Source organism: Thrips palmi, unplaced genomic scaffold, assembly GCF_012932325.1.
Source record: "Thrips palmi isolate BJ-2018 unplaced genomic scaffold, TpBJ-2018v1 HiC_scaffold_1, whole genome shotgun sequence".
Classification (NCBI taxonomy): domain Eukaryota; kingdom Metazoa; phylum Arthropoda; class Insecta; order Thysanoptera; family Thripidae; genus Thrips; species Thrips palmi.
In genome coordinates, this window is record NW_023144620.1 from 4,437,479 (window position 1) to 4,462,543 (window position 25,065).

At 62.8% G+C, this 25,065-nt stretch overlaps 2 protein-coding genes across 2 annotated transcripts; one reads left to right on the forward strand and one right to left on the reverse strand.

The window, feature by feature from the left end:
• Positions 1–13,773: 13,773 nt before the first annotated feature.
• Positions 13,774–16,158, forward strand: LOC117643278. Its single transcript, XM_034382074.1, has 4 exons — positions 13,774–13,863; positions 14,173–14,478; positions 14,554–15,120; positions 15,739–16,158. Exons 1-4 carry the CDS (start codon positions 13,774–13,776, stop codon positions 16,156–16,158), a joined length of 1,383 nt encoding a protein of 460 aa, XP_034237965.1.
• Positions 16,159–16,891: 733 nt separating this feature from the next.
• Positions 16,892–21,301, reverse strand: LOC117643285 (cuticle protein 19.8-like). Its single transcript, XM_034382087.1, has 5 exons — positions 21,217–21,301; positions 20,895–21,140; positions 19,835–20,248; positions 19,217–19,379; positions 16,892–17,019 (listed from the first exon to the last, which is right to left on the reverse strand). Exons 1-5 carry the CDS (start codon positions 21,226–21,228, stop codon positions 16,892–16,894), a joined length of 963 nt encoding a protein of 320 aa, XP_034237978.1. The 5' UTR covers positions 21,229–21,301.
• Positions 21,302–25,065: the final 3,764 nt, after the last annotated feature.

Consider the following 25,065-nt stretch of genomic DNA (forward strand, 5'->3'; position numbering starts at 1 on the left):
GCGGGGCGGGTCGTCAAGGGAGCAATTAACACGCTCCGGCTTTCGTCCTTTTTCTCCGTACAAATGAATCCCGGGAAACAAATGGCGGCCCCTGAGCCCAACGGCATCCGTCCGCGTCCGTCACCGACACTCACCGAGACCGCCGAGACGACCTCTCGGACCTCTTGCTTCTCGTAAAGCCCTCTCTTTCTAGCCGAGTCCCAGCCGGCCATGGTCCGCGCTTTTATCAAACACGGACAGAAAAAAATCCTCCTTTATGATTCAGATTCCAGCGAAATTTGCATCTTACTTTATAAATCAAACACAAGATCGCGTGGCATGAAAAAAGAAAGATAGTGTCACCAATAAAACGCCGAAAACGGCGAGCGGCACACGACGGATTCACGCTCCCCACGCGCCTCGATCAACTAGAGAGCGACTCCGTTCTTCGCTCGCGATAGAGAGAGACAGAGGCGGGGCGCGTGCCGTGCGTGCCGTACCGCCGTACCCGTCGAAGCGTGCTGATTATTACCGCCGATCCGAGTGTGATCCTCGCAGCTGCCGGGGCGCGCGCGCGTTTGTGAGTGTGCGTGTGTGTGCGCGTGTCTGCGTGTGAGTTGCAGTGCCGACACCCACGCGCCGCTGAGTCCTGTTGATGCGCCGCCACGCGGTTCGCTCGCTAGCCAGCCGGCACGGCCGGCAAGGCAGGCACACAATAAAGAATAACTCAGGCCGCCATCGAAACTAAAGCAAAAACGCGGTTTAATCGCGAGCGCGGGAGAAGGGATAGAGAGGCATAGGCGGCGAGGGAGACGGAGCCGAGCGGATTCGATAAATAACGACCGCATACCGCATACCGGACCACGCCTCCGCGCCGCCGCCCCACCACTCAGCCGCCGCTCCGATTGACGTCTCCTCTCGCGCCGTGGCGCAGTGGGTAGCGCGCTCGGCGTCTGTCCGGCTGCACGCCGGTTCGCGGGTTCGATTCCGTGCCGTGGTGGATTGTCAGAACTTTTTTCTACGTTCGGAAAGGAAGTCCGACGGTCTGGAGGGTGGCCAGGGTGGCCAGGATGGCCAGCTTGGGCGTGACCACGTCTCGGGCACGCGGCCGACACGCGGTCCGGCCTTGACCATGCCGTGACCGCGCCGTGTAATGCGTGTGTCGCCGAGGAGCCGTGACGGCGACCTGACCTGCCGCCTCAAAGATCGCCTCCTGTCTCTCTCACACCCCAACGGAACGCCCCAGGAGTGCGACGAAGACCAGAGGGACCCGATGAGGCGGCTAGCGGATTCGGCGCGCCAGCCAAGGCGCCAGCCTCGCCCTCGTGGCCATCCGCAAGGACGCGACGCGCGCCCGCCGCGCCATTTTTCCCGCCACCGGCGACAATTTATTCCGCTAATTGTTGTCTCCGGGCTGCGTCAGGCTGACCCCGTTTCCAGGAGCTTTATAGTCTGCTGAGCTGTCCAGCCTTCCAGCCTTCCAGGCCCCAAAAACAGCACGCGTGCCACGGCCTTCGCTGATTGGTCGGAATATCGCGGAGAATGGAGAATCCCCTTTCGTGCGAAATCGCACTGGCGCGGATCTTTACCGCCCATTGTTGCGATTTCAAGAGGCGCCGCTGCGCTGCCCGCGCCTCGTTGACGCTGAGTTACATTCTCAGACCACGGCGCCACCTGCTGGCGGAGCCACGAACCCGAAGCCCCGCGGAGCCGCGCGGACGACCGACGGCCGCGCGCAGCGGATCGCCGTAGCGGGTAGGCAACTCTGCGAGCAGCGGCGATCGGCAGGCCAATAGCATTTCGGGTCCAAACCGTATACGGCAAAGAAAAAACCGTATCCAGCGAAAATACCGTATGCGGGCCGCCACATCCCCGACCAGCTGCAGGGCGCCCCAAACGCCCTTCCGCCTTGCTCGTCCTCGGCTGCATTGTCGCCCACGGTGCTCAAAATAAATGCTCGGGTCTGACCGGCGGGACTGCGGGGCCGCGCGGCGGGGACGGTACGCAAATCGAATGACCGCAATAAATGCCCGGGGAAAGGACCGGACCGTGTGAGGGGGAGGGGCAGCGCTTTGTTTGTGCTCGCAGACGGCCTTGGGCAGCCTTGGGCGCAGCGCGGCGCAGCGCGACGGGCCGCGATGCCGTGGCGACGCCAAACCCGCTGCCTCCGACCGTAAAGAAGACGCCAAAGAGCCAATCCGTTGCGACCCGCCGCCACCAGGCCGCCACCCGCACCCTCCCTCCGAAGGACCTGACTGGACCCTCCCCGACGGCGAACTGCAGTGGCCGGACGTGCCGAACCCTGCGACGGCGCGGTGGTCCCGGACACGTCCCGGACGGGGCGCCGACGCGGACGACTTGGCGGTGGGCATGTGTCGGGCCCGAAGGGGAATACGATCATGTGTGGCCCAGCCCTTAATGGTAGGGGGCAGGCAGTCCCGTTGCGCAGGGCAGCGCGGGGTTGCCTAGCCCCGCACCGCACAAATATTTTTATTTCACAATAAACGTATTGGATTATGTGTAGCCAAATTAGGTGGCGGCGTCCAACTCCCACTACGATCTGACCCGGCCCCGCCCCGCCCGACCGCTTGGAATGCAGGAGGGTGGGAGGAGGCGGCAGTGCAAGTACCGCACCGGCTGCGCGGCAGCGCGGCGGGCCATCTTTTACGAGCCGTTTTTGCCAACTTTTTGTTGTTCTGATCGACGGCCGACTGGAAAAGATGTTCGAAAAGTTTGGGGGTTGCAGCAGTTCAGCCGAAACCAGACCTTACTTCGTCGAGTGGGAAGCACTGCAGATATTCTCATGCATGGCGATTTCTCGTGGAAGCCTTGTTTTTACAAAATTATGGGCTTGTTTTGTCCAGTGTGGTACGATCAGGGCCGATTAGGTCCCATCGGCCCATCACTGGTGCGTAAACAACTCGTGTACTGCACCGCACTTTTGGCTGGGCGGGACTTACGCCGCTCCGTGCACGCATGCGCTCCTCCTGGAGGGGGAGGCGCCAGGCGCCAGTCGCTGCAAACGGGCCAATAACACACACAAACACATATATACTCGTCTTGCATAAGAACGCGGGCAGGTGACGGGCTTAGCCGCAGTACGGCCCGGACTGCCCCGCCCCGCCGAAACCGAGTCGGGCCGTGGAGAGTCACACCGAGCCGCACCGAGCCGCACCGAGCCGACCCGACACCGAAAACATCCCGGGAGGACCAAGCGCAAAGGACTACGCCAACCCAAAGCATCCAAAGCCCTATTCGCACGTTTTGTGTAAAAAAAAAACACATTTAAGAAAAAACAAAAAACGAAGCAAAACATGCGGGAAGACATTTTGAATTGAATTGAATTGAATTGAATGACCGAAAACGTCGATGAAAAAGAAAAATGAATGTGGAAACAACACCAGGGCCGTGGCGGATATTTGCAGGCCGCACAGTGGGGAATGAGAGGTCAAGTGGCCCGTTCATTTTCGCGAGCGTCATCTCCTCCTCGCGCCCCGAAACGAAATTGGAAATTGGCAGAGGTCCTATTCGGAACACGGCGGGCCGCGACGCTGCCTCGCTGGCGCTCGCTGGCGCCGGACCACATCTATGTAAATTGAAACACGCGACACAGCTGCCAACGGCGGGGCCTCCATCATTGTCGGTGGGTGGACATGAAATCCTGGAGCAACGACACTCGGGACGTCCCCGTCACGGCACCGCCGCACCGCTACTGCCATCCCAACGGCCCGAAAACAGACCTAGTGGACCGAACACCTAACCTCACCTAACCTCACCTACCCTCGACCAAACCTAACCTAACACCTAACCAACCTAATCTTGAACCTAAACCAACACCTAACCTAACCTAAACTAACCTAACCTAACACATATCTGATCGCCAAGGCTGCCCTAAACCTAGTGCTTTCTACATCGCGGACCACCCTTCGAAACTTCAGTGCTCTTACTCAGGTAGAAGCCGGGAGAAAATTGGTCCCGTGACGCAAAACGGTTCAATATCAATTTCCCGCTGGGTGGCTGCAGCAAGAGTCATACGCCATGGACGCTCCGCGGCCGCATCGCTCGGCGAGGCGTGGCCTGGCGCGGCGTGGCGTGGCATCGCTCGGATTACCGAGGCGCTTACAATAATGTGTCTTGTAATGTGCGACACGCGGCGCGTCGCGTTGCAAATGCGGCGCGTGTTCTGTCTTCACGCCACGCGGCGCACGCAGTCGCGCAGTGCGAGCGGGACGGAGCGCGGCGGTGGCCCGCGCGCGGGACAGAGACGGAGAATCGCGGTCAAGATCGCCCTGCACCGCCGAAGGGAGAGAGGGGAGTGGGGGCATTTCGCCACTTGACCGCGTGAATTTATCGCAGGATATTTCCAGAAAAAACAAACGAAATGCGTGTGCGGTGTGCGGGGGTTCACGTCGCCGCCGCCCGGGCGGGGAAGTGCAGCGACACAGCGACACCGACTTGGTCAAGCGCTCTATGACCTCCCGGCTTTGTGCCTTTGTGTTCCGACTGCGGCTGCCTAATGATATTTCGATCTTCTTGGAAGCCGAGTGCCGCACGCCCGTCCCGGACCGTCCCGGGGCAGAGGCAGGCCAAGGCGGCGGCCAGGAGGCCAAGAAGGGACATGGGATGCACAATTTACAGCGGTCTGTTTTAAGCTGCTTGTGAGCGCGCAGTGCGGTAGGCCGCCCGCCCGCCCAGTGACCTCCAGAGCCGAGACCTGGGCGGGGCGGGGCGGGGCGGGGTGGGGCGGATCCTCCCTCTCTCTCACTCTCACTCGGAGAGGCGCCACATAATTATTCGTGTTTCGTCCCCGCAGCATGCAGCACTGCTCGTCGCGGTGCTCTCGGCCCACCCCGCGTTCAAGTCCCCAGTGACGCCGCCGTGCGTTGCGCTCCGCTCTGCAGACCGATTCCGAACAGTGGCTCGGTCGCTCTGTCCCGCTCGCCCTCCTGGGGTGGAACGCGGGGTGCGAGAGAGACAGAGCAACTACACTGCGTTGGGTCCGCATCGGCCCGTAAAGTACCGGCCTGGCGTGACGTGCGGGGCCGCGGCGGGCGGGGTGGTTCGATGAATGGCCGTTTGTGCGACGCGGCGTGCTAGTGCACGGCGGCGCCCGAAACGCGCAGTCGCCTCTCTCGCTCCCACGGCGGGGCACACTGGGAGTGACAGAGAGGCGACCGCGTTTGGCAGCACCCTCGTCGGCGTGCCGGGCGGAGCGGGAAGCGCGAAGTGACGCGGAGTGCCCCGGCCCTGCCCCGGCCGTGCCCCGGCCCTGCGCGCCGCGTCGCCCGGAATGCCGCGGTCCCCGAGACCCTCAGGCCCTCCCACGCCGCGCCGGCCGGCTACCTCACTGCGAGGCTGGGAGTGAACTTGACAACCATTTCGACTGAAGGTGAGGGTATCTCGCATGAGGACCTCCACCTCAGCGCTACCCGTTTCGGAGATTCACCTCAATTCGCCCTTTCGATCTAGCGGTGGCTGGCGGTGGCACTCGCACCACCTCGGCGACGACCCGCAACCTTCCTCAACCTTGCGCTGCTGTTATTGGCCCGGCGCTGTTTGGCTTTTGGCTGCTTTTGGCTCGACGGCGCTGCCGCTTGCTGCGAGAATTACCTTATCACAAAGACCCAATTTGCGATTGTGTCGCTCATTTAAATATCGCGGTCCGTGTTCCGAGTGTCGGGGCGCGGCCTGTGGCGGCCTTGGCCTGGGCCTTGCCGCCACAGGGGCGAGTCCGGGCGAATCGCATACCACGACGGCAAGGCCGCGAGGCCGCGAGGCCGGCCTGCCCCCGCCGACGCGACGCCCGGGCGCCCGGACGGCGCGGACCGCCCGGACCTCGACTATCCGGATCGGATGGGATCGACTTGTCGGCCGGCCCGGCCGGGCTCGGCGTGGCTCGGCGTGGCGGCCGGCCGTGGCCCATCTGTTGGCAGCCCGCTCTATATGATCTCATTTCGGAGAGACGACACGCTTGGCGTCACGGCGCCAGCGCGGCCGGCGCGGCGGCGGCGTCGACGCGTAGGTGCAGGCGGTGCGGCCGGCGCCGCGGGACGGCAACGCGCGTCACAGCCACGCCGATAGCACACTGAAAAGATAGTCATGACTTTGATCGGTTCTTGGTGAAAAATTGCAGCGAGCGTTGCCCGACGCTCTCCAGTGGCACATTAATAACAGCCTCTTGGGCGGGTCAAAACTGAGTCGCGCGAAACGCCGCGACGCTCTTCGCGCTGCGCCCGACCCGACCCGGCCTTGGCGACTGAAAGATTAGCCGCTTCCGGAACCCTTTCAGTGCTAGGATCGCGGGATCGTCCACCGGGCGTCTCTTTTGTATCTGATTTTCGTTGCTCCCGGCGGCCTTCCACACAAAAGACTCCTAATCCATCAAGGTGCTCCCTTTGTTGGGGTCGGCCCGGTGGCCGCGGGTCGCGCGCGCCGCTCGCCTCCTAGGGCCGTCCGGGCGACCCGAACGGCCGAACGGCCATCGGCACTCGCTGACAAGCGGCCCGCCGATCGACGCGACCATGTTCCTCTCTGCGTGTTTGTTTTTGGGAAAGGACATCCCGCGACCTGCTATTGTGCGCGGATGGCGGACGGCGGCGGAAACAAATTGGCCGGCGACGTCGGCGACGTCCTCGGCCGCTTCCTGATGTTCCTGCGCGCGGCCGAGACCGCCACCGGTGCGAGTCCAAATGAACCGTCCCACGGCGGACGGTGCATCGCGGCACCGCCGCATGGGGCCCTCCTGGGGCCCCCGACGTGCGCCACTGTCTCATTGGCGCCTGACTCAGCGCACAGTGACGACGTTGGACACCTTCCAGTAGTCTCCACTGACCGGCGACTTGGAGAGGTGCAGCTGACGCAGCTTCCACGCACCGCTTCCGGCCACTTTTTGCCCAAAAATGTCCGGCGGTGGCCATTCCCGCATGACGTCACGTAACTAGGTCCGGAGACTCACACACCCTCCAGGCACTCGGCACTCCGCCAAAACCTGCAAAAAAGAGGAATAATAAATAGTAATGCGTTGCACGTTTTGGCCAAGCTCTTTCATTTCAGTGCAGATGGAAAACGAACACCTCTGAATACATTTGTCCGAGGCAGCACCTAGTTACCATCGGCCTGCCCAGCGTTGAACCGTCAAACATGCACTTACTTTTCTGAATCATCTGCACGCTCCGCGGGTTCTCCTTATCTGGCGCCTGATAGTGTTCTGCGTCAGCCGTTTTCCCCGCCGTGGGGGCGAGTCGCAGTGCACCACCCTGGCGACGGGTCGCGGCGGTAGGGTCGCGGCGGTAGGGTCGCGGCTGTAGGGTCGCGGCGGGCCCCACGCCCCCTCGCCGCGCCTCGCCGCCACGCCCTCGCCCGGCCGCGCCAGGCTTGGCCGCTTGGTCGCTTCGCCGCCCGGCTCGCGGGGGCACATTATATAAAGGCGCGTCCACGTCCGACTCGCGCCATTGTCCCATCTCCATCCGCGGCGCCCGGCCGAACACCCTCCGAACGCGCCCTCAGGATACCCGAACGCGGCAAGCCGACCCGAACGGGCCTGTCCAACGATCCGACCCGAACGGGAGGAAACTCGATCGACCGGTGCATCGTCGTGCTTCTTGGTGTAGTGCTGCTGCTGCTGTTGGATCTTTTGCCCTGCACACGCCCGCCAGCAACATGAGGAGCACGGTGAGCTACGAAGTGCAGCAGGGCTTTCTTTAGCCTGCGTCGAGAGTGAAACGGTTTTTACACTCATGTCAAAAGAAAATCGTCAATGCATGGCGGTATCTTCCACCACCATTCATTTTATTTATGACCGGGCACTTATGCATTCTCGATGGTTGTCAAATCGACCACCTTGTTTACAAAATTTGTCACACTTTGGTGGATTTTTACAAATTGCACAGGTTTGGAAAAACTTGTTGCCACTGTAATGTCTTGCACAAAATGTACTCACTGACAAACCCCCATTTTATTTTTACTGTACAAAAATAAACTTTTAAATTTTGCTAGCTTAAAACCAGTTTTGCCCGGAGTTTCATTACTGGGTCACGGATGATGAGCGCATCTTTCTCATAGAAGAACGCAATCTTGTCATTGGTGGTGGTAGGGGGTGAACGTGAACCATAGAGACACAAAACGATGTCGTTCGGCCATAATCTCGTTGTTACTGCAATCAGGCAATAAGGTCTGAAAAGTGTGTACTACTCGCAGCTCACGACGGGACCGCTACGGGCCCCACACCCGCGAGGTGGAGGAGAAGGGGACGGGGATGGGGTGCAGCATGAAGGGTGATGCGGGGGAGGGGCGAGAAAGGAGGGGGGGGGGGCGATGACAAGTTTGTCTGACTCGAAAGAGTCACGGCATGAAGCAATGGCCATTTGAAAGCGAGTCGGCCGGCATCCCGTGGCGACGACTCGGGGAAGAGTGTGAGAAGAGGCGGAAAGCAAAAAGGATACCCGCAGCCCGGGGCCCGGAGCGAGCGCGAGGGGGAGCGAGAGGGAGCGAGGTACGCCTCGCCGGGGATATGTTTACACCCATCAGGCTGACGCGCCGAAAAGAACACCACTGCGGAGACGGCGGCGTCGGTCCGCTTGGCGTGGCGGCGGTGCGCCGCGCGGCCCGCCTGGCCCGCCTGGCCCGCCGGGGATTCGGGATGTTGTGACGCGGGGTGACAAACGGGCGTGCGGCCTCCTCCCTCTCCCTCCTCGCCGTGCGGAGTTTATCCCGCGACCGTGATCGTGCTGGACGCCGCGCTCGACGCCGTGCTCGACGCCGTGCCCCGGCCGAATGAGTGTCACGGTTTTATTTGCCGCTTGCCGCCCTGACCTTACCCAATATCGGTACCGCTCGCCCGGCCGGCCGGCCGCCGGCCGACCCGGGCCTCGGCCCGCCTGACGCAACGCCGCGCCGCCGCGCCGCCGCCGGGAGGGACGCACGGACCACACGGGCCGCACGGCACTGCGTCGCTCGGCTGGCGATCGGCCGGCGATATATGGAACGCCGGTCGTGGAATTCGATATCGCCTTCCCGTCGACGCCCTGCCCGCCCTGCCCGGCCCTGCCCAGCCCTGCCCTGGGTCCGGCCCGGCGGCGTGCCGAAGGGTGGGCCTGCTCGTCCGACGCCCGGCCGGCATCGTGCTCGTCGCCACGGTTCAGTACCGCAAAAATGGTGGCGGAAATATTATTTTGGCGTCCTTTACTCGTGGGGCGGAGCGGGCGGGCCGCCAGGTGTGGCCACCAGGTGGCGCGCGACGCGGTTCGTGAATCGCCGCGAAGCGAGACACGTCGGGAAGGGCCTCCTTCGCCTTGACACGGCCGCGGCGCCGCCCGCACCGCGCCTCTAGTTTGGCGCGGCCTTCCGCCGTGCGAATGCAAATCCCAAAATGAGTCCTGATTTGGCCCTGTCTCGCCTCGCGCCGGCGGGGCGCTCCAGAGCAGCGTCCAGCAGCTCCAAAAGGACGAGGAGCGTTCCCTGTGCCCGTCGCGCCGCGGTCACACGCGGTCGGGCGCGGCGCGTCGTGGGCGCGCTGACCCCTGCCGGGTCAAAAACACGCTCGGCGGCGGAAAAAAACAAACGCCGTCATCGACGGTATGGAGATGAGGGCGGGGACACGGCTGCATCGCGGGGGACGGGCGGACAGTATCGCGGCGGCCATCGCACCCCCGCCCAGCAGCGTCTGTCCCTCTCGCGCTCACGGGGCGCTCCGGAGGGGTGCGAGGGAGACAGCGCGCCGAAACGACTCTTTCTGGAATCGCATTTTGCCTCGTGTTCCACGGAACAATCAAAGCGGAGCGGTGGGTTCGCTCCGGGCGCCTGCGAAGTGCAGGGTAGGCCACCACGCAGTGCACGTCTGCGTCGCATTGCCTACCTCCCAGGCGCCCTGCACGCCCTGCACGGCCTGCATGGCTCGGACGGGGACGCGCAGGGCGAGGCGGCCGGCCTGTTTTCGTGGAAGACGTCCAAGGGCCTTGCACGGGGCCTGCATTGGGCAGGCCAGGCCGGCCGGGCCGATCATATCGGCTTGGAAATGCGAGCGTGCCGTGTAGCGAGTGTGTTCCTCTTTGCCCCGCCACTGCACTCGCATGTGTCACAGAGATAGCGTCACGCCGAGGTCACGACGAACGGCGTAGGGTCGCCGCCCCGCCCCACCCCCCGCCCCGCCCTCCAATGGCCGCTGGGTCGGCGTCGCCCTAGACCCCTGCTCGATGATGTGTTCATAGACTTGAGCGAGAGGGTACTTAGCACGCTCATCCCTCACTCGGGTTTCATAACCAGCAGACACTGATTCCAGGAGTCGTTTTCGTCGCTCCGTCTCTCTCAAACTCGTGGGGCGTCCAGTGTCGGTGCGACAAAGACAGCGACTCTTGGAATGAGTCTGCAGTGCCGCGCCAGTGCTCGCTGTTCCTTCTTTAGACCAAGTCTCTGCAGCCATGACGCATGCGCCGTCTGGGCGTCTGGAGCGGCCAGCTAAATGCCTTTCCCGATATTCACATCCTCGCTGACCGGGCGGGCGCTGGCGGGCGCTGGCGGCTGGCGGGCCGTGTGTGCGCGTAGCGTGCGCCGTGCGGTGGGCGGCGGCGGGTGGGCGCGGGATGCGTCGGTCCGCGCGGCCTGGCTTGGCGCGGCCTGGCTTGGCGCGGCCGGACCCGGGTCCTTGCAAGTGCAATGCCAACGCCGGCACCCACAGCGCCTCGCCTCGCCTCGCCTCGCCTCGCCGTGTGCCGTCGGCCTTGTGGTGACACAAGAAACAATGCGAGACTCAAATAGTAGGAGGAGTAGCTAGTATTCGGCGCGAGCGTCTCGCACCGCCCTTCGAGGCCCTCGCCGCGGTGCGCGCGGCTTCCGTGAGGCCGACGTCCGCCGCCTTCGTGACGTCGAGGACGACGACGACGACGTGGAGGAGGAAGCGCGGAGCCCGGCCGAGACAAAGGGCGTTGCAAAAACCTAATCGATACCGATGTCAGTGATCGGCCGTCGGCCACGCGACCGAGCCGCCGCGACACACGACGCGGAAAAGGTCACGGTGCATTCCCGCGGCCCGCAGTCACGTCATTTCGCCGCGGACTCTTCTCGGATCGGAAATAAAAAGTGGACGCGTCGTTGACGAAAAGCACACAATGGCGACGTCGCGTTGGTGTCCTGTCGCCGCAGCTGGCGGTCCTGCCCGGCTCGAGCCCGGACGGCTGCAGCTGCCGGCGTCATTAGGTGAGTCACGCGGGCGGCGTGGCGACGCGACCGCGTAGCGCCAGGTGTGGGGCACAGAGGACCCCCGCGGCGCCAGTGGACGCGGTCCCCGCTCGGAAGGGCTCGGGTTTTTGGCGGTGCTCTCCCTCGCGTTACGCGCGTGCATGGCGGTGCATGGCGGTGCATGGCGGTGCATTGCGGCATGAGTAATGCGTGTGCTGCCACGCGGCGTGCGGCGTCGTGGGTGAGCCGGGGGAGGCTGCTGCGTGCTGGATGCAGGCTGATGCAGGATGCGCTCGATCCTCAGCCTTGGGGGCGGCCAGGGCGGCCAGGGCGGCCAGGGTCCCGGTGCGTACGTCGCACGTGCGCGGGGTATTTGTCACGACAGTACACGAAACGGGCGCCTGAATGGTTAAGTCTGCGTTTCGAAACAGGCGAAATGCATTGCACGGCGGGATGCATCGGACTGCACTCCGCCCTGCCGCCAGGTCGTCGACGGCGAGGGCGAGCCCCGTGAGTCAGCGAGACGGCGGCCTAGCCTGGCCTGGCAAGGGCCTAGCCACCCCAGCACTCATGCATCACCGGCCGGATAGATGGATGGATAGATGGACGCGAGCCATTGTGACGCGAGCCCCGCCCGCCCCGCGACCCCGGCGACGGCCGGCCCGACCCGCCACGCCGTGCCGCCCGTGCCGCGCCACGCCCCCGACCGGCGACCTCCGCGAGGACGGCACGGCCGGCTGGACGGCGCGTCGAGTGACGTGTCTATCGTCGCGGGGCACCGCCCCCGCGAAACCGCGACAGCGCCCCCGTCCCCTCCGTTTCCCAGCCGCGAAGTACCCGAACTGCCATGCCCTTAAAGCCCAATCAAGAGTATCACTCGACTGGCCGTGCTTCGCGAAAACCACCGACGCCCCCTTTTTCGCTTTCAAGCACTCGCCTTGCAATGCGTTCTCTAAGTAACCGTTTTCCTCGAAGAGTCCTCAGTCTGCCCTGACCGGGTCAACAAGTGGCGCCAGCCAAGCAGCCCCGCCAGCCCGGGTCTGGACCGGCCGTGGCGCGGCGTGGCGCGGCGTGGCGTGGCGTGGCACGGCGTGCCCAGGCGGACAAGCCCGGGCACGCCACGCCGTGCGCCCTGCTATTTTTAGCCCGATCCCTGTCAAAAATAAATTGCGATGCAGCCGGCCGCCCGCTAAAGAAAGAAGAGGAGGAGGGCAGGGGGCCGTTTGTGTCCGGCGGCGGTCTTCGTCGTGGTCGTGGCAGTGGGGGGCGAGGACTCCGAACTGGAACCGGTCTTTTATTAGACGCACAATAAATGCTGCGCCCCCCCCCCCCCCCCCCCCCCCGATGTGGAGATGCTGCCGGCCCAATGCAGCGGGCCGTGGCCGGGGCGTGGGTGCGTTCCGCTGTGCTCCGCGCTCCGCGCTCGGCGCTCGGCCGGCGCCTTGGTGTGCGTGTAGCGCCTCGTCGGCCGGCCGCGCTCGAATCCACGCAACTCCGGCGCGCACCCACGGCAGCTGCGGCGGGCGGAGCGGCGGGCGGAGCGGCGGGCGGAGCGCCGCAACGGCTTTCAATACATTCTGGCGCCCGCCCCTGCCGGAGCCACTGGAGGCACTAGAGGCCGCCACCTTGACCGTGCTCACGCCTCGGCGGCGGCGATGGCGACGACGACGCCCGCCTTCGTGATCAGCCTTTGCCGGCATTCCGCGCGTTGGAACGGTTCCCCGATCAGCGACCATTAAACTCTGTTTTTTCTGCTTCCAGTCTTCTCATTCCCTTCCCTTTCCTCTGCGACTCAACTTTTATCCGCCGGAGCTCCAAGCCTCCTCCGCAGCCCTCTGCGCTGACGGCGGCTGTGCGGATGTGCAATTTTTTTTGCAATGCATTTTTCATGCGCGTTGGTCACTCAATCATTACAAAAGCTCGCGCAGGACAATAACGACACACACACACGCGCGCGCGCGCGCGCGCGCACACACACACACACACACACACACACACACACACACACACACACACACACACACACGGCTACAAAGTCGCGGGCTGCAGCTTCCGAGGCCACGCCACCTCATCATCATGCCGATTGCCACACGCGCTGTCATCCTTGCAATTAGGCGTTGTCGTCATGTTCGACGCGTTCCACATTTTTCTCGCATTACCTCTCGGAGCTGTGAAAGTGGAATCTCACACTTACGGTGTGCCTCTCTCTGCAGGCGTTGCTGCTGACGACATCGCTGCTGGCCGCGCTGGCGGCGGCCTCCCCGTACGGTGGGCTGGCGGCGCACCCCACCGCGGACTACACGTACTCGTACAGCAGCGGGGTGTCGGGTGCGCAGGAGACCCGGTCGGGCAGCCTGACCCACGGCGGCTTCTCCTACGTGGACGCCAACGGCCAGGTGAGCGGGAAAAATAATAATCAGTTTGTTTCATTCGACATTTTCCAGTTGGTCACTGCTTCTTCTTGCTGCTCGCAAAAATGAATGATTCAACCGCTTTTCGTCTGAAAAATACTGTCGAACTTTCTCTTATGTGCCTACTTTATTCTTCTTTGTTTTTGTCCTCTATGCTTGCTTGAATAAGTTATTGACGTACTAGAGTAAGTCCCGCGCTGCCCCGCCCACCATGCCTGACAACCACCGCTTCTCCAATTTAAAATTCAAGCCTCGCATTTCTTGTTTACGCCTGTGTCGTAAACGGCACCCATTCAACAAAGCACTTTTCTTATTTCCCGCGGGGTAACGCCCCTACACTGCCAAAAAAAAACTCTTCCGTTTCATTTTTTGATGCGAAATCGGGCCGGCGGTGCGTCTGACTGGCGTCGTGGGTGGCGGGGTGCCGCAGGTGCAGTCGCGCCAGTACGTGGCGGACGCGGCGCGGGGCTTCGTGGTGACGGCGACCGATGCGCAGGAGCCGGTGCGGGACACCCCCGAGGTGGCGCGCGCCAAGCAGGAGCACCTGGCGGCCGTGGCGCGCGCCGCGGCGCTCGTCTCCGGGGGTGGGGCCGCCGCCGCGGCGCCGCAGCCCGTCGTCGACACGCCCGAGGTGGCCGCGGCGCGCGCGCACCACCTCGCCATCGTGCAGGACGTCCGCGCCAGGGGCGCCAGCGGGGTCGTGTCCGTGACGCCCACGCCACTGGCCGCCGTGGCGTCGTGGTCCACGCCGTCCAGCCAGTACGCCCAGCAGCGCGTCTGGACGGTCTCCAGCACGCCGGCCCCCGTCCAGGACACCGTGGAGGTGGCCGCCGCCAAGGCCAAGCACTTCGCCGCCGTCCAGGAGGCCAACGCCAGGGCCGCCGTCGCGTCGCAGCAGTCTTACCAACACTCCGGGGTGAGAGCGCGGGAATGCCTTTTGTGAACCCCTGTCTTCTCGTTTCGAAAATTAACCTGAATCTGTTGCGTGCAGGTTCAAGCGTATCAGCAACAGCGCCACCACCAGCAGTACTCCGTGTCCGTGACCCCCAGCCCGGTGCAGGAGACCCCTGAAGTGGCGGCCGCCAAGGCCCAGCACCTCGCCGCCGTGGCCCAGGCCGCCGCGCGCGTGTCCTCCTCCAACTCCCTCTCCAGCGGCTACGCCGTGCCCGCGGCCGTGCCCGCCATCGGCGTGTCGCGCTTCCACTACCCAAACGTCCCCGCCGACTTGGCGCCCCGCTTTCCCGCCCCCGCCCCCACCCCCATCGCCGCCTGGCCCGCCGCCAACGTGGCCGTCCGCTACAACACCATCGCCTCCGTGGAGGACGGCACCGGCCGCTACGTCCCCGACGACGAGGGCCAGTACGACCCTCGCCTGGACGCCGAGGGCCAGTACGACCCCCGCCTTGACGCGGAGGGCCAGTACGTCCCCAGCCTCAACGACGAGGGCCAGTGGGTGCCCAGCGCCAACGAGGGCCAGTACATCGCCGGCCGCGAGGACCAGTCCGACGAGGACAACATGCCCTACAGCTACAGCTACTCGGACGGGCTCAGCAGCAAGGTGAGGATGGAATGCAACTAAACCGCGTCGCGCTGCAATTCGTGTGGCCAAGCCAAGGTCCACGTTGTGTTTGCGTGGATAGTGGGCGGGGAAAATCGGCTCTCCGTCGGTACTTGAACCTCAACAGGAAGAAGCAAATGGTGAAACCTTTGCCTCGTCCTTTCGGTCCAATAATCGAAAAGTATCGAATATCGGAGCTACGATCTTCCTCCTCCCACGCTTTCCTCTTCGCACCGCCACTCTCGTGCATGACCTCGCATATGACCTCGCACACACCGCCGCCACAGACAGCGGCGGGACTTCCCCGCGCTACGATGACTCGCACCACGACTGCACTCTCACTAACTCGCACTGTCTCGCACTCCGCGCGCTCGCCGCACGCCGCACTCGCACCGCTCGCACTACCGACTGGCAGCCGCCAGGGGGTCGCTCCGTTTTGGCGCCACGTTCAAAACGGAGGGCCGCGCATGGCTCGCCCTGCTCGCTCATTCCGGACACTGCTTTCGTCGTCCTGTCTCTCTCGCACTCGTGGGGCGCCCCATGGGACCGCGAGGGAGACGAGTTGGCTTGGCAGACTGTTCGCGATAAGCCCTTGACGCACGCCCCCGCGTGTTGCAGACGGAGACGAAGACGGCGGACGGCCTGACGCGGGGACGCTACTCTTACGTGGACGCCAACGGAGTGTTGCAGGCCGTCGACTACGAGGCGGACAACTACAACGGATTCCGCGCGTCCGGTACCAACCTGCCGCAGGCGCCATCCGCGGCGCCCGTCGCCCCCGCCGGCCGCATCTACCACCCCCCAGGCCCCGCCTACCCTGTCCCCGCGCAGGTCTTCCAGGCGCCCATCGCGGCGTACGGCGTCCCCTCGCAGCCCATCCACCCTCGCCCCATCGCCGCGGCCTACGCCGCCCCCGCCGCCGCCGTGGCCGTCCCCGACGTGCCCGCCGACACGCCCGAGGTGGCCGCGGCCAAGGCGGCCCACTTCGCGGCGCACCGGGAGGCCGGCGCACGCCTCGCCAGCGCGTACAGCGGCTAGGCCTCCTTGACGGCCACCGTCGCGGATCGCGGGCAGCAGGGGGTTCATCTCCACCTCGCGGCGCATCGTGGACCTCACGACGACCACCAGCACGCCGTCGACGTGAGGGTTCTGCGGCCACCCAGCTCGCCTAGTGCCACCTTGTGCCACCTTGTGCCATCCACTGTGTCGTTTGGCGTTGTCCTACCCTCGACTGGCGTCTTGCCCCGTATTCGGTTAGAAACCTTATGCAAATCAATATAGTTCCAGACAAAAAAAATGAATAAAATTCTAGGATTTTTACCGAAGCGCAGTCAAAATTTCATCAGAAAATACAAAAATGGATTTCATCGTTGGCGCAATTTCTAACTGAGTACGGGGCAACGAACCGCCGCACGCCCTAGCGTTCTTTGAGGAGTATACCTCTCCTCCCTGATAACGCACCCATTAGATTGCTGTGATTAAGTGTGGCGAGGCCGGCTCTTGGCATCGAGAAGACTGGATCCTAGTCTTTCCGAAGTCGATTGATGGCGCGTCTAAATATTTTAAAAAAGAACAAGTAGTACTCGTTCCTTTTTGAAGGAAGAAGTAAGTTACCGCGGTTTTATGATATTTTTCTTTTTTGTCTCGTAAGTGTTAATTTTACGCAAATTGTTTTGGGGATGGAAAGCGATGAGGCTGCTTGAAACTGACAGCAGAGGTTGTAAAATTTTATTTATTTTGCACTTTATGATATTATTGCCAGATGATTTGCCTACTGTTTGTCTGGTTTCAGTTCTCCTTCGTACATGTAATACCGAAAGCTTGTTCTCTTATCCTCAACGCTACTTTGTAGACATGAAAGACTTTCCTTTACTTGTGTGCTTTCCTTGAGCACGAGGACTGAAAATAAACTGTCTTTGAAAACTAATGGCGCGTCTTTTCCCTCAATGCCCCCGATGTGTCCCTGTGGTCCCACAGTGTGGTCCCACAGTGTGGTCCCCGGCCGGACGCACAAATCGAGTGGCCAGCCTGGCCGGCCCGCTGTGCAGTCAGCCTGCGACTCTCTGCCTCCGCAGTTGGCAACACCGACACACTGCGTAATTGGTCTGATGACGCATGCCGGGGTCCGTCTTTAAGCGACATGACCTTAGGGCCAACAGAAAAGGGGGGGGGGTTAGCGACAGCAGTGAGGGGTTGGCAGGTTAGTAAGACACACACACACGCATTCTGCGGGCGTGGAGGTGCACCGCCGCCTCTACGAGGCTCCGTCGCAAGCCTGCCCCTGTCAGTGGAGGCCTAGGCAACCCAACGGGCTCCTCTGCACCGGAGCGCTCCAGGCAAATGCCTCGCGCCTTTCGTTGCTTTGTCTCAGTCCCACCCACAAGGCATTCCGTGAGTGCGAGAGAGACGGAGCGACTGCTTGTTGCCGAAAATGACCGGCAATCATCCGCGACGCTGGTGCGGGCCGTGCGGGGAGACTCCGAGCCCGGGTCCGTCGCCGACCGGCCAGGTCGCCAACCTAGAGCGGGCGGCAGTGAAGCGAGCTTGCGATAGTGAAACACAGAGGTAAAGTAGTACCTCAAGTTTTGGGGTGGGCAGCGGGCGTGGTCCGAGACACGGCCCAAGCGCCATTTGTGACCGGACACAGAAGGTTGGCATGGCCATCTCTTGTGCTTGTCTGCGTGTCCGTAGCACCCACGCCGGAATTCCAGTCCGGGGGTCGGGCCGGGCCGCCAGGCCACGCCGGGCTGACGTTGACGACTGCCAGCGCGGCCAGCACGGCCACGCAGAACGCCAAACATAGCCGCGTTTTGGTGGAGACGCGGAACGGACGCAGGTTGTCGCACCGTGCCTCACACCGTGCCCATCTTCGGCCGGTGCACCGCGCTAGCGGACGGGACGCGCTGTACGGATTTGACGTCAATGCTGCCCTCAAGGCCAAAGGCCGTCCTGGGCTGGTGCGTCCCGTCTGCGTCGCGCAAGTGCACCGCCCGGTGGCAGGGCCCGCTCGGCCCGCACGCCGGAGGTTGAGGTTGCGCAGATACAACAAAAGCGCCATTGACGTCATCGACGGGGGGCTCGCGGTCGGGCAGCGCCTGCACTGGGAGGCAGCCCGGCCGGCACGCGCGCCTGGCGGTTGGCCGTCCCAGCCACTGGCCGGGCGCTACGGCAAGCCAGGCGAACCCATGCCCCGCGGAACCCACTTGGGATCGTGGTGTAGGGTGGCCGAAGTGGCAGAGGCGTTGAGCGTGGTGCCAGGGTCGGCGGGTCAATTCCCATCATTTCTTTACATTTTTGACTGGCCCGCTCATTGCAGTTGAATCCCATCGCGCCAAGAACCCTCTTCACTCCACTTCGCTCGAGCAGAGAGCGAAGACCCTGATAGAAGGGTCCACCGATCGATTCCCAAAATATCCGTACATTTTGTGGTGTTTAATGGAGTCTGTGTCAAGGTAAATTTTAACTCGAGGTGAAAAAGGTAGAAAATAAAGATCACTTCTTTAAATATTTTCCTCTTTATTGGCTTTTTTTTTGTAGTGTTTCTCACAGCACTGCGTGTCTACCGTTCTTCAGGGGAGGCCAAAACGTTTCAAATCTTTGACCCTTGTTTTCAGAGTAGAAAAGTGGACACGCCGCGTCGCTTTCCTAATCAGTTCAGATCACAGATCGTACTAAGACGCAAAGGGATTCCAGCCCCGTTTGGCCCAGCGGTCATTCTGCACTCTAGAAGGCAATCCCTTCGGGAGTCTTATTCGCAGCAGGTACTTGGTAACGTCTACTCAGTCGTTGGTGTTTTGCAGTGTACGTATGGCACAGTCGTCGTCGGGGAGTTCGTTGCGGTGGAAGGGTTCCTAGTAGGCGTAGGCCAGGCGGGCGTTGGCCTCCCGGTGGGCGGCGAAGTGGGCAGCCCTGGCGGCGACCACCTCGGGGGTGTCGGCGACTCCGCCAACGACCACGGTGTCGTCAGAGACGATGCCGGCGGGGACGGCGGCGGCGACGGGAGTGGCGACGGGAGCGGCGACGGGGACGGGGGCGGCGACGGGGGCAGCGGCCAGGACAGGGGCGGCGGCGACGGCGGGGGCGGCGGCCAGGACAGGGGCAGCGGCGGCCACGGGGGCGGGGCCGACGGGCAGGTCGGAGGCGGCGACGCGGAAGCCGTTCACGGGGTCGGACACGTAGCTGCGGGACTGGAGGAGGCCGTGGGCGTCGACGTAGGAGAAGGAGCCGCGGGTGATGCCGTCAGCGGTCTTGTGCTCGTCCTGGGGGAGAAGAAGAAGATCATCGTGTCAATGAACGTGCGAGTAGATCACGTTTCCTTCCGACTTGCAGACCGAGGCCCCCGTCGTACAGTGCCGCGGTGCCGCGGCCTGCAGAAATCAGCAGTACTGTCAGGTCGTGGCACTTGATAGCGGCCGGACGAGGTTCAGCCGCTAATCGCAGCGACCGCGGACTTTGGACCCGAATCGATACATCGATATGGTAACTTGGGATGGGCGTGGCGGCCAGTAGGCGGTGCGGAGCGGCGGAGCGGCGGTGGGTTCCGTGGCGCCTCTCAAGGTTAGGGTCCTGCCTGGGCCACGCCGCCACGCCGCCGCGCTGGGCCGCGGGCTGACGCCGAGGTGCCCGGGCCAGCGGACCGCCACCACGCCCTCCATCGCGTCACGCCGCGTCACGCAGTTCCTGTTCCTGCACTGTGAAAACGCGCGAGGCTTACCTTGGCGGACAGGCCACCGGCGTATCCGTAGCTGTACTGGCCAAGCTCGTCCTGTGCGTGGTACTGGGACTGCAGGCCAGCGACGCCGACGGGGGCGGCAGCCAGGGCAGGGGTGGCCACAGCCACGGGGGCGGCGACGGGGGCGACGGGGGCGGCGGCGAGCACGATGCCGTCGCCGTTGCGGGCGCGGGCCTCGACGTGGGCGGCGTAGTGCTGGGCCTTGGCGGCGGCAACCTCGACGGTGTCAGCGACGGGGTTGGGGACGGCGGCGACGTGGACGGGGGCGGCAGCCAGGACGGGGCTGGCGACGGCGACGGGGGCAGCGGCGGCCACGGGAGCGGGGCCGACGGGCAGGTCAGAGGCGGCGACGCGGAAGCCGTTCACGGGGTCAGACACGTAGCTGCGGGACTGGAGCTGGAAGAAGAAGAAGCAAGTCATCAGTGAGGTGTTGGTGCCGTCTGGTGCTGCTGGAGGCAAAGCCCCCGTCATTCCTCTCCGGCTCATCGGGCCGTCGTCGCCGAGGTGGGGAGCACGATAATGAACAGGATGGCGACGAAAGCGTTGGAAGCGCGGCTAATGTGATCATTGTCCTGGACCCCTCCCCACCCCTTCCCCCTTTTCGCACGTCCTTGAGGCCGCCAGGGACCACGCGGCGACCACACCCGGAGCTGTCCAAGCTGCCTGCATCGCGCCGACAAAAATAACCAAGCGTCTTGTCTGTAGAGGCCCGCGCCGCGGAGCCGCGACAGGAACAGGAGAGAAATAAGAGCAAAGGCGCGAGGCACGCCACTGCGCGAACCTGTGCCCGCCACGCCCGACGCGCCCGACCACGCCCGCCACGCCCGCCACGCCCCGCCGCAGCCGAGTATGGCCAGGCTACTATGTAAGCGAGCGGCCGCCCAGCGGCAGCGGGCAGCGCGTGTAAGGACAAAGGGCCAAGGTGCGGGTTCAAATACCCGCAAAGTTGCATCCTTTTTATTCACCCATCATTTCTTCATCGGCGTATTGCTGACGATCAAAAATATTCTGCTTGTTTCCCTGGGTTCGTCCCTTCCCTTACCAGGCCGTGGGAGTCGACGTAGGAGAAGGAGCCACGGGTGACGCCGTCGGCGGTCCTGGTCTCGGCCTTGGAGGACGGGCCGCCAGCGTAGCCGTAGCTGTACTGGCCCAGCTCGTCCTGCGCGTGGTACTGGGAGGACAGCGGGGTGCCGGCGGCGTAACTGGAGACGCCGTTCCAGGCCAGGGGGGCGTTGAGCAGCACGCCGGGGCGGGCGTACGCCACGGCCACCAGGCAGGACAGAGCAAACTGGAAGCCAAAATCGCCGAGTTAGGCTTCGACCCTACAGCACTGCAGCGCTTCAGCAGGCGCTGGAGATACTCACGAAAGCCTTCATGTTTAGCGCTGCTGGACGGGGGGCCAGTACTCGCTAAGACGGCTGCTGATTAGGAAATGTGCGTTTTCGGATGAGCCCGGAGCCTTTTATACTCCTCCCCCGCCGGCATGGCGGCGAGGCGGCGAGGCGGTCCAGAAGAGGGGCCGAAGTGTTCCGCCTTCCAGGCGCCCATTCCGCACGTTTCGTCGCTCTGTCTCTCTCGCACCCCGACGCAACGCCCCGCGAGCGAGACAGAGCAACGGAAGAGATTCGGAATGGCTCTGCAGGGCGAATGCCGGCGAATGGCCCCTCCAGCCGCCACGCCCCGCCAGCCCGCCAACCCACCGGCCTCCAAGCGGGCGGGCGGGCAGGTGCAGCGCACTTCGACACACCATTGTTGCGGAGGAGGACGCCCAAGCCGAGAGCAGCCAGGACGGCACTCGCCGTCGCTGCCGCCGTTGTTGGCGGGCCGGTAGTCACGCGCAGGCGCGGATCCAAGGGGGGGGCGATGGGGGCGTCGCCCCCCCCTGAAGGCGGCGAAGCCGCCTCAAAGGTAGGCAAAAAGTCGCACATAACCCCTGTAGGTAGGCAACTTTCACGACGTCGCCCCCCCCTGAACCCGTCCCTGGATCCGCCCTTGGTCACGCGCGGAAAGCTTCTTCAGACGCCCAGGGACACCACACGTGCGAGCAAACTAGGAAACAGATCTCAAAATGTTCAGACAAGATTGCGTCTAATGACTTCAGAAAGAAGAGTTCGTTACGGTTAGTGCACTATTCTAGCAGAAACCGGCAAGAAGAAGAGGAACAACACAAACCGGAAACAGACCCTAAGTATCGCAAGTTTATAGAAAATGTGTGTTCATCTTAAATTTTCAATCCAAAAGTTAAAGACTTAAGCTCGTCGAAATCTCGTAAAAGGACTTTTTGTGGTGGTTATTCCTGTAGTAACTTCAAGCTCTTCTTGAGTTTTCCATGAATTAAAAACACAAAGAGAATTTAATGTATAATTGTTTTAAGTATTTTTTGAGTGCACGGTCCGCATTCCTGCGCTATGGCGGATCCAGTCCAATTGGCAGTGCAACTCCCTCCCATCCGTTTGTCTTTTTCGTTTGTTTTGACAGCCGAATGTGCAGCGGCAGCCTGCTGGCAGACCTTGCCCTTGGCCGTCGTGAGGCCCAGGCTGCCCAGCCTGCCCAGGCCAACACCCTCAGCCCCTCTCCCCCTCCCTGCCCCTCCAGCCCGGAGCTAAACTCTGATGCTCGCCGCACGCTTCACGTCATACCGTGGCTGCGCTGCACGCAATGTGGTTTTATATCATCCCGCTATCAGTGCCAATGAAACAACAAAAAAGGCGTTAAACTGCGCGTAGTTTTTGTCTGTCTATGAATAGCCGCCGTTGATTGAGCGCGGTGTGTTCGCCGAGTACCCCGCCCACGCCACGCCGTCCGGCCCGAATCGCCTAAAGCGATGCCAGCAGGACGATTCCGCAGAGTGCTTTCGTCGCTCTGTCTCTCTCGCACTCGTGGGGCGTCCCGTGTAGGTGCGAGAGAGACAGAGTGACGGATCACCGTTCGGGACCAGCCTGCTGGCGCCACTCACGAGAGGCTTGCCAATCGGTGCGGCACGGCTCGGTGCTCGTCTCCCATTCACTCCAACAAACCGCTTCGATGTTCGGCCCTCCACGGGCCATTTCCGGGTCGAAAGGTTGACGTGAAAAAAAAAATATACGTAGACTAAACTGTTATTTTACATGAGAATGGGTCTTTATGGACCAGCATTTACAAAAGTTACACGACGACCCACGACTCCAGCTGTTGTCTCCGTTTTGCTGCAGCATGCTACACTTAGTTCGCCCAGGCCTTTCTCCAGCTAGGCGCGCCCTCAGACGGCGTCTGCTGCTGCCATCCCGAACGGCCTTGCCTGGAATTCTCCAGCGCATTGTTACCGGGTGCTGCTCCAGCCGCTGGAGAATCAGAGCGCCTCGGACACCCACCCAAAGCCCGGACGGCCCGAAGCCGCATCCAGTCCGTGTGTGTGCGTCATCGCGTTGCAGACCGCGTGTTCCCTAAATGTTGGAGTTGGGTTCAAACATACTTACAATTACTACGTTGCTTTTTCTGCCAAGTTATCATCCGATCCCGGGAAAACGATGCATATCTCTCTCTCGTGGCGGCCCAGTAATGAGCTGATATTGGCCGGTATCTGATTGAGCCGGGGCCAATTTGTCTAAATTACGAGTCATAAAACTGCTTCGCCCGCCGCGAAACCCCTTGTCCCTGCACCGAAGTATTCCTTGTCTCCGTCTCAGCCCGTTTCGGCCGGCAGCCACACTGTCTCCCCGAGATAAGTCAAACCGCCTCTCAAATTGAAAATGATAAGCTCGCATCGGACCATACGGGGTCCCGCGGCCGCGCGCCAGATTAGAAGAGTGCCTTTCCCGCAATCGAGGCTCACCAGTAACCATTGCTTCGACCTTTCTGTGTCGCTTTTTTGGGTTTCCTCGTGGTGGACCGCGGCTGGTCCCGCCCGCTCTGAACCGCTTCGAACGATGATGCTGGGGCTGGGGTCCGAGAGCTGAAAGCCTGGCTCATGGAGTACCTCGCGTTCGAACAAGGCTAGAGCAAGGCTGCCGTACAGTCCATATCGGTCCTGGCCGCGGTTCAAGACTCGTCCGAACGGCATGACGAAAACGCTGCGCGCATTGCACGCGTCAAAACTTGAACACGCGCGGCCGAGCGTGAACATGAAGAGCGCCGCAATCTACCGGCAAGACGCCGAACCCGCCTCCATACGCGCCGCGCGCGCCCGCATTTGCGTTGCCAGCCGTGTTCGTGTGTCTTTGTGTGCGTGCGTGCGCGCGCTTTGATAACGTTCTCGTTTAAAATAAATGATCGGGCTCGCGATTTCGACAGTGTATATCAGCGGTCTGTTGGTTGCTGGCTACGCCGCGACCCCACCCAACACTCGGCCTTGGGATCTCTGCCCCGCCCAGACGCAAGCTCGCACACACACACAAGGCACACTCACACGCACACACACAGACACGCACACACACACGCACACACAGACACACGGCTCCGCTCGCGCTTCTTACTCTTCCCACAGCTATCCTTCCTGTACGCCAACTGGATTGACGCTGAGCTGACTTTTCGAAATTTCCCGCCAAAATGAGTTTGAAACCGAAAGGGAGACATCCGTCCATATTACCGCCTCAGCAGTCGACAAAACGCCCACGACGTCCACGTTGTCCACGACGTCCACGCCACGGCGTCCTTCGCGGGGATTAAGCTGGCACGCGTGGCGCGCGGGGAATTGGCGTCCTGTAAAAACGTAAATTGGCTCTCTTTCTCTTATTTATGGCTCAATGAAGGCCTCGCCAAGTCCCGCCGCGCCTTTGTAGCGCCGGGTATTTAGATGGCCGCTCGCCGGCCAGGGCGCTGCGGTGGCGCTGCGGGTCGAGGGGGAGGGCGGGCAGTGCCGGCAGGGCTGTGTAGGTCCCAACGCCACCGACGAGCACCTGAACCACGCAGGTGCCGACGACGCGTGCGGGTACAGGCGGACAGCTCGTTCGAATCGCATCCAATGGGGCCCCGCCGGAGGACACGAGAGGGCGCTGGGCCTCGGCGCTGGCCTGGCCGGCGACCGCGGCGTGCTGTCCACGTGCGCGGCGCAGCCCGGCGCCCCGTCGGCATCCAGGCCAGCCACGCCCGGCGTCGTCGTCGTCGCGGACCGCAGTGGAGTGGGGCGCAGTGGAGCAATGTCAAATCTGCGGCCATTTCGCTGCAGGGGTTTGTGCGCCTCCTGGCGGCGAGCCACGACGCTCCGGCCGGCACTGGGCGACTCTATGCTGTGCGGC

Bases quoted from the DNA above. Each gene is read 5' to 3' on its own strand.
- LOC117643278 (XM_034382074.1), top strand. From the start codon at position 13,774: ATGCCTGACAACCACCGCTTCTCCAATTTAAAATTCAAGCCTCGCATT. The intron at 13,864-14,172 runs GCACTTTTCTTA...GCGGCGCCGCAG, and splicing joins AACGGCACCCATTCAACAAA to CCCGTCGTCGACACGCCCGA. The intron at 14,479-14,553 runs GTGAGAGCGCGG...TGTTGCGTGCAG, and splicing joins AGTCTTACCAACACTCCGGG to GTTCAAGCGTATCAGCAACA.
- LOC117643285 (XM_034382087.1), bottom strand. The intron at 20,249-20,894 runs GTAAGGGAAGGG...TTCTTCTTCCAG, and splicing joins ACGTCGACTCCCACGGCCTG to CTCCAGTCCCGCAGCTACGT. The intron at 17,020-19,216 runs CTGTCCTGGCCG...GTTTATTTTCAG, and splicing joins CCCCGTGGCCGCCGCTGCCC to TCCTCGTGCTCAAGGAAAGC.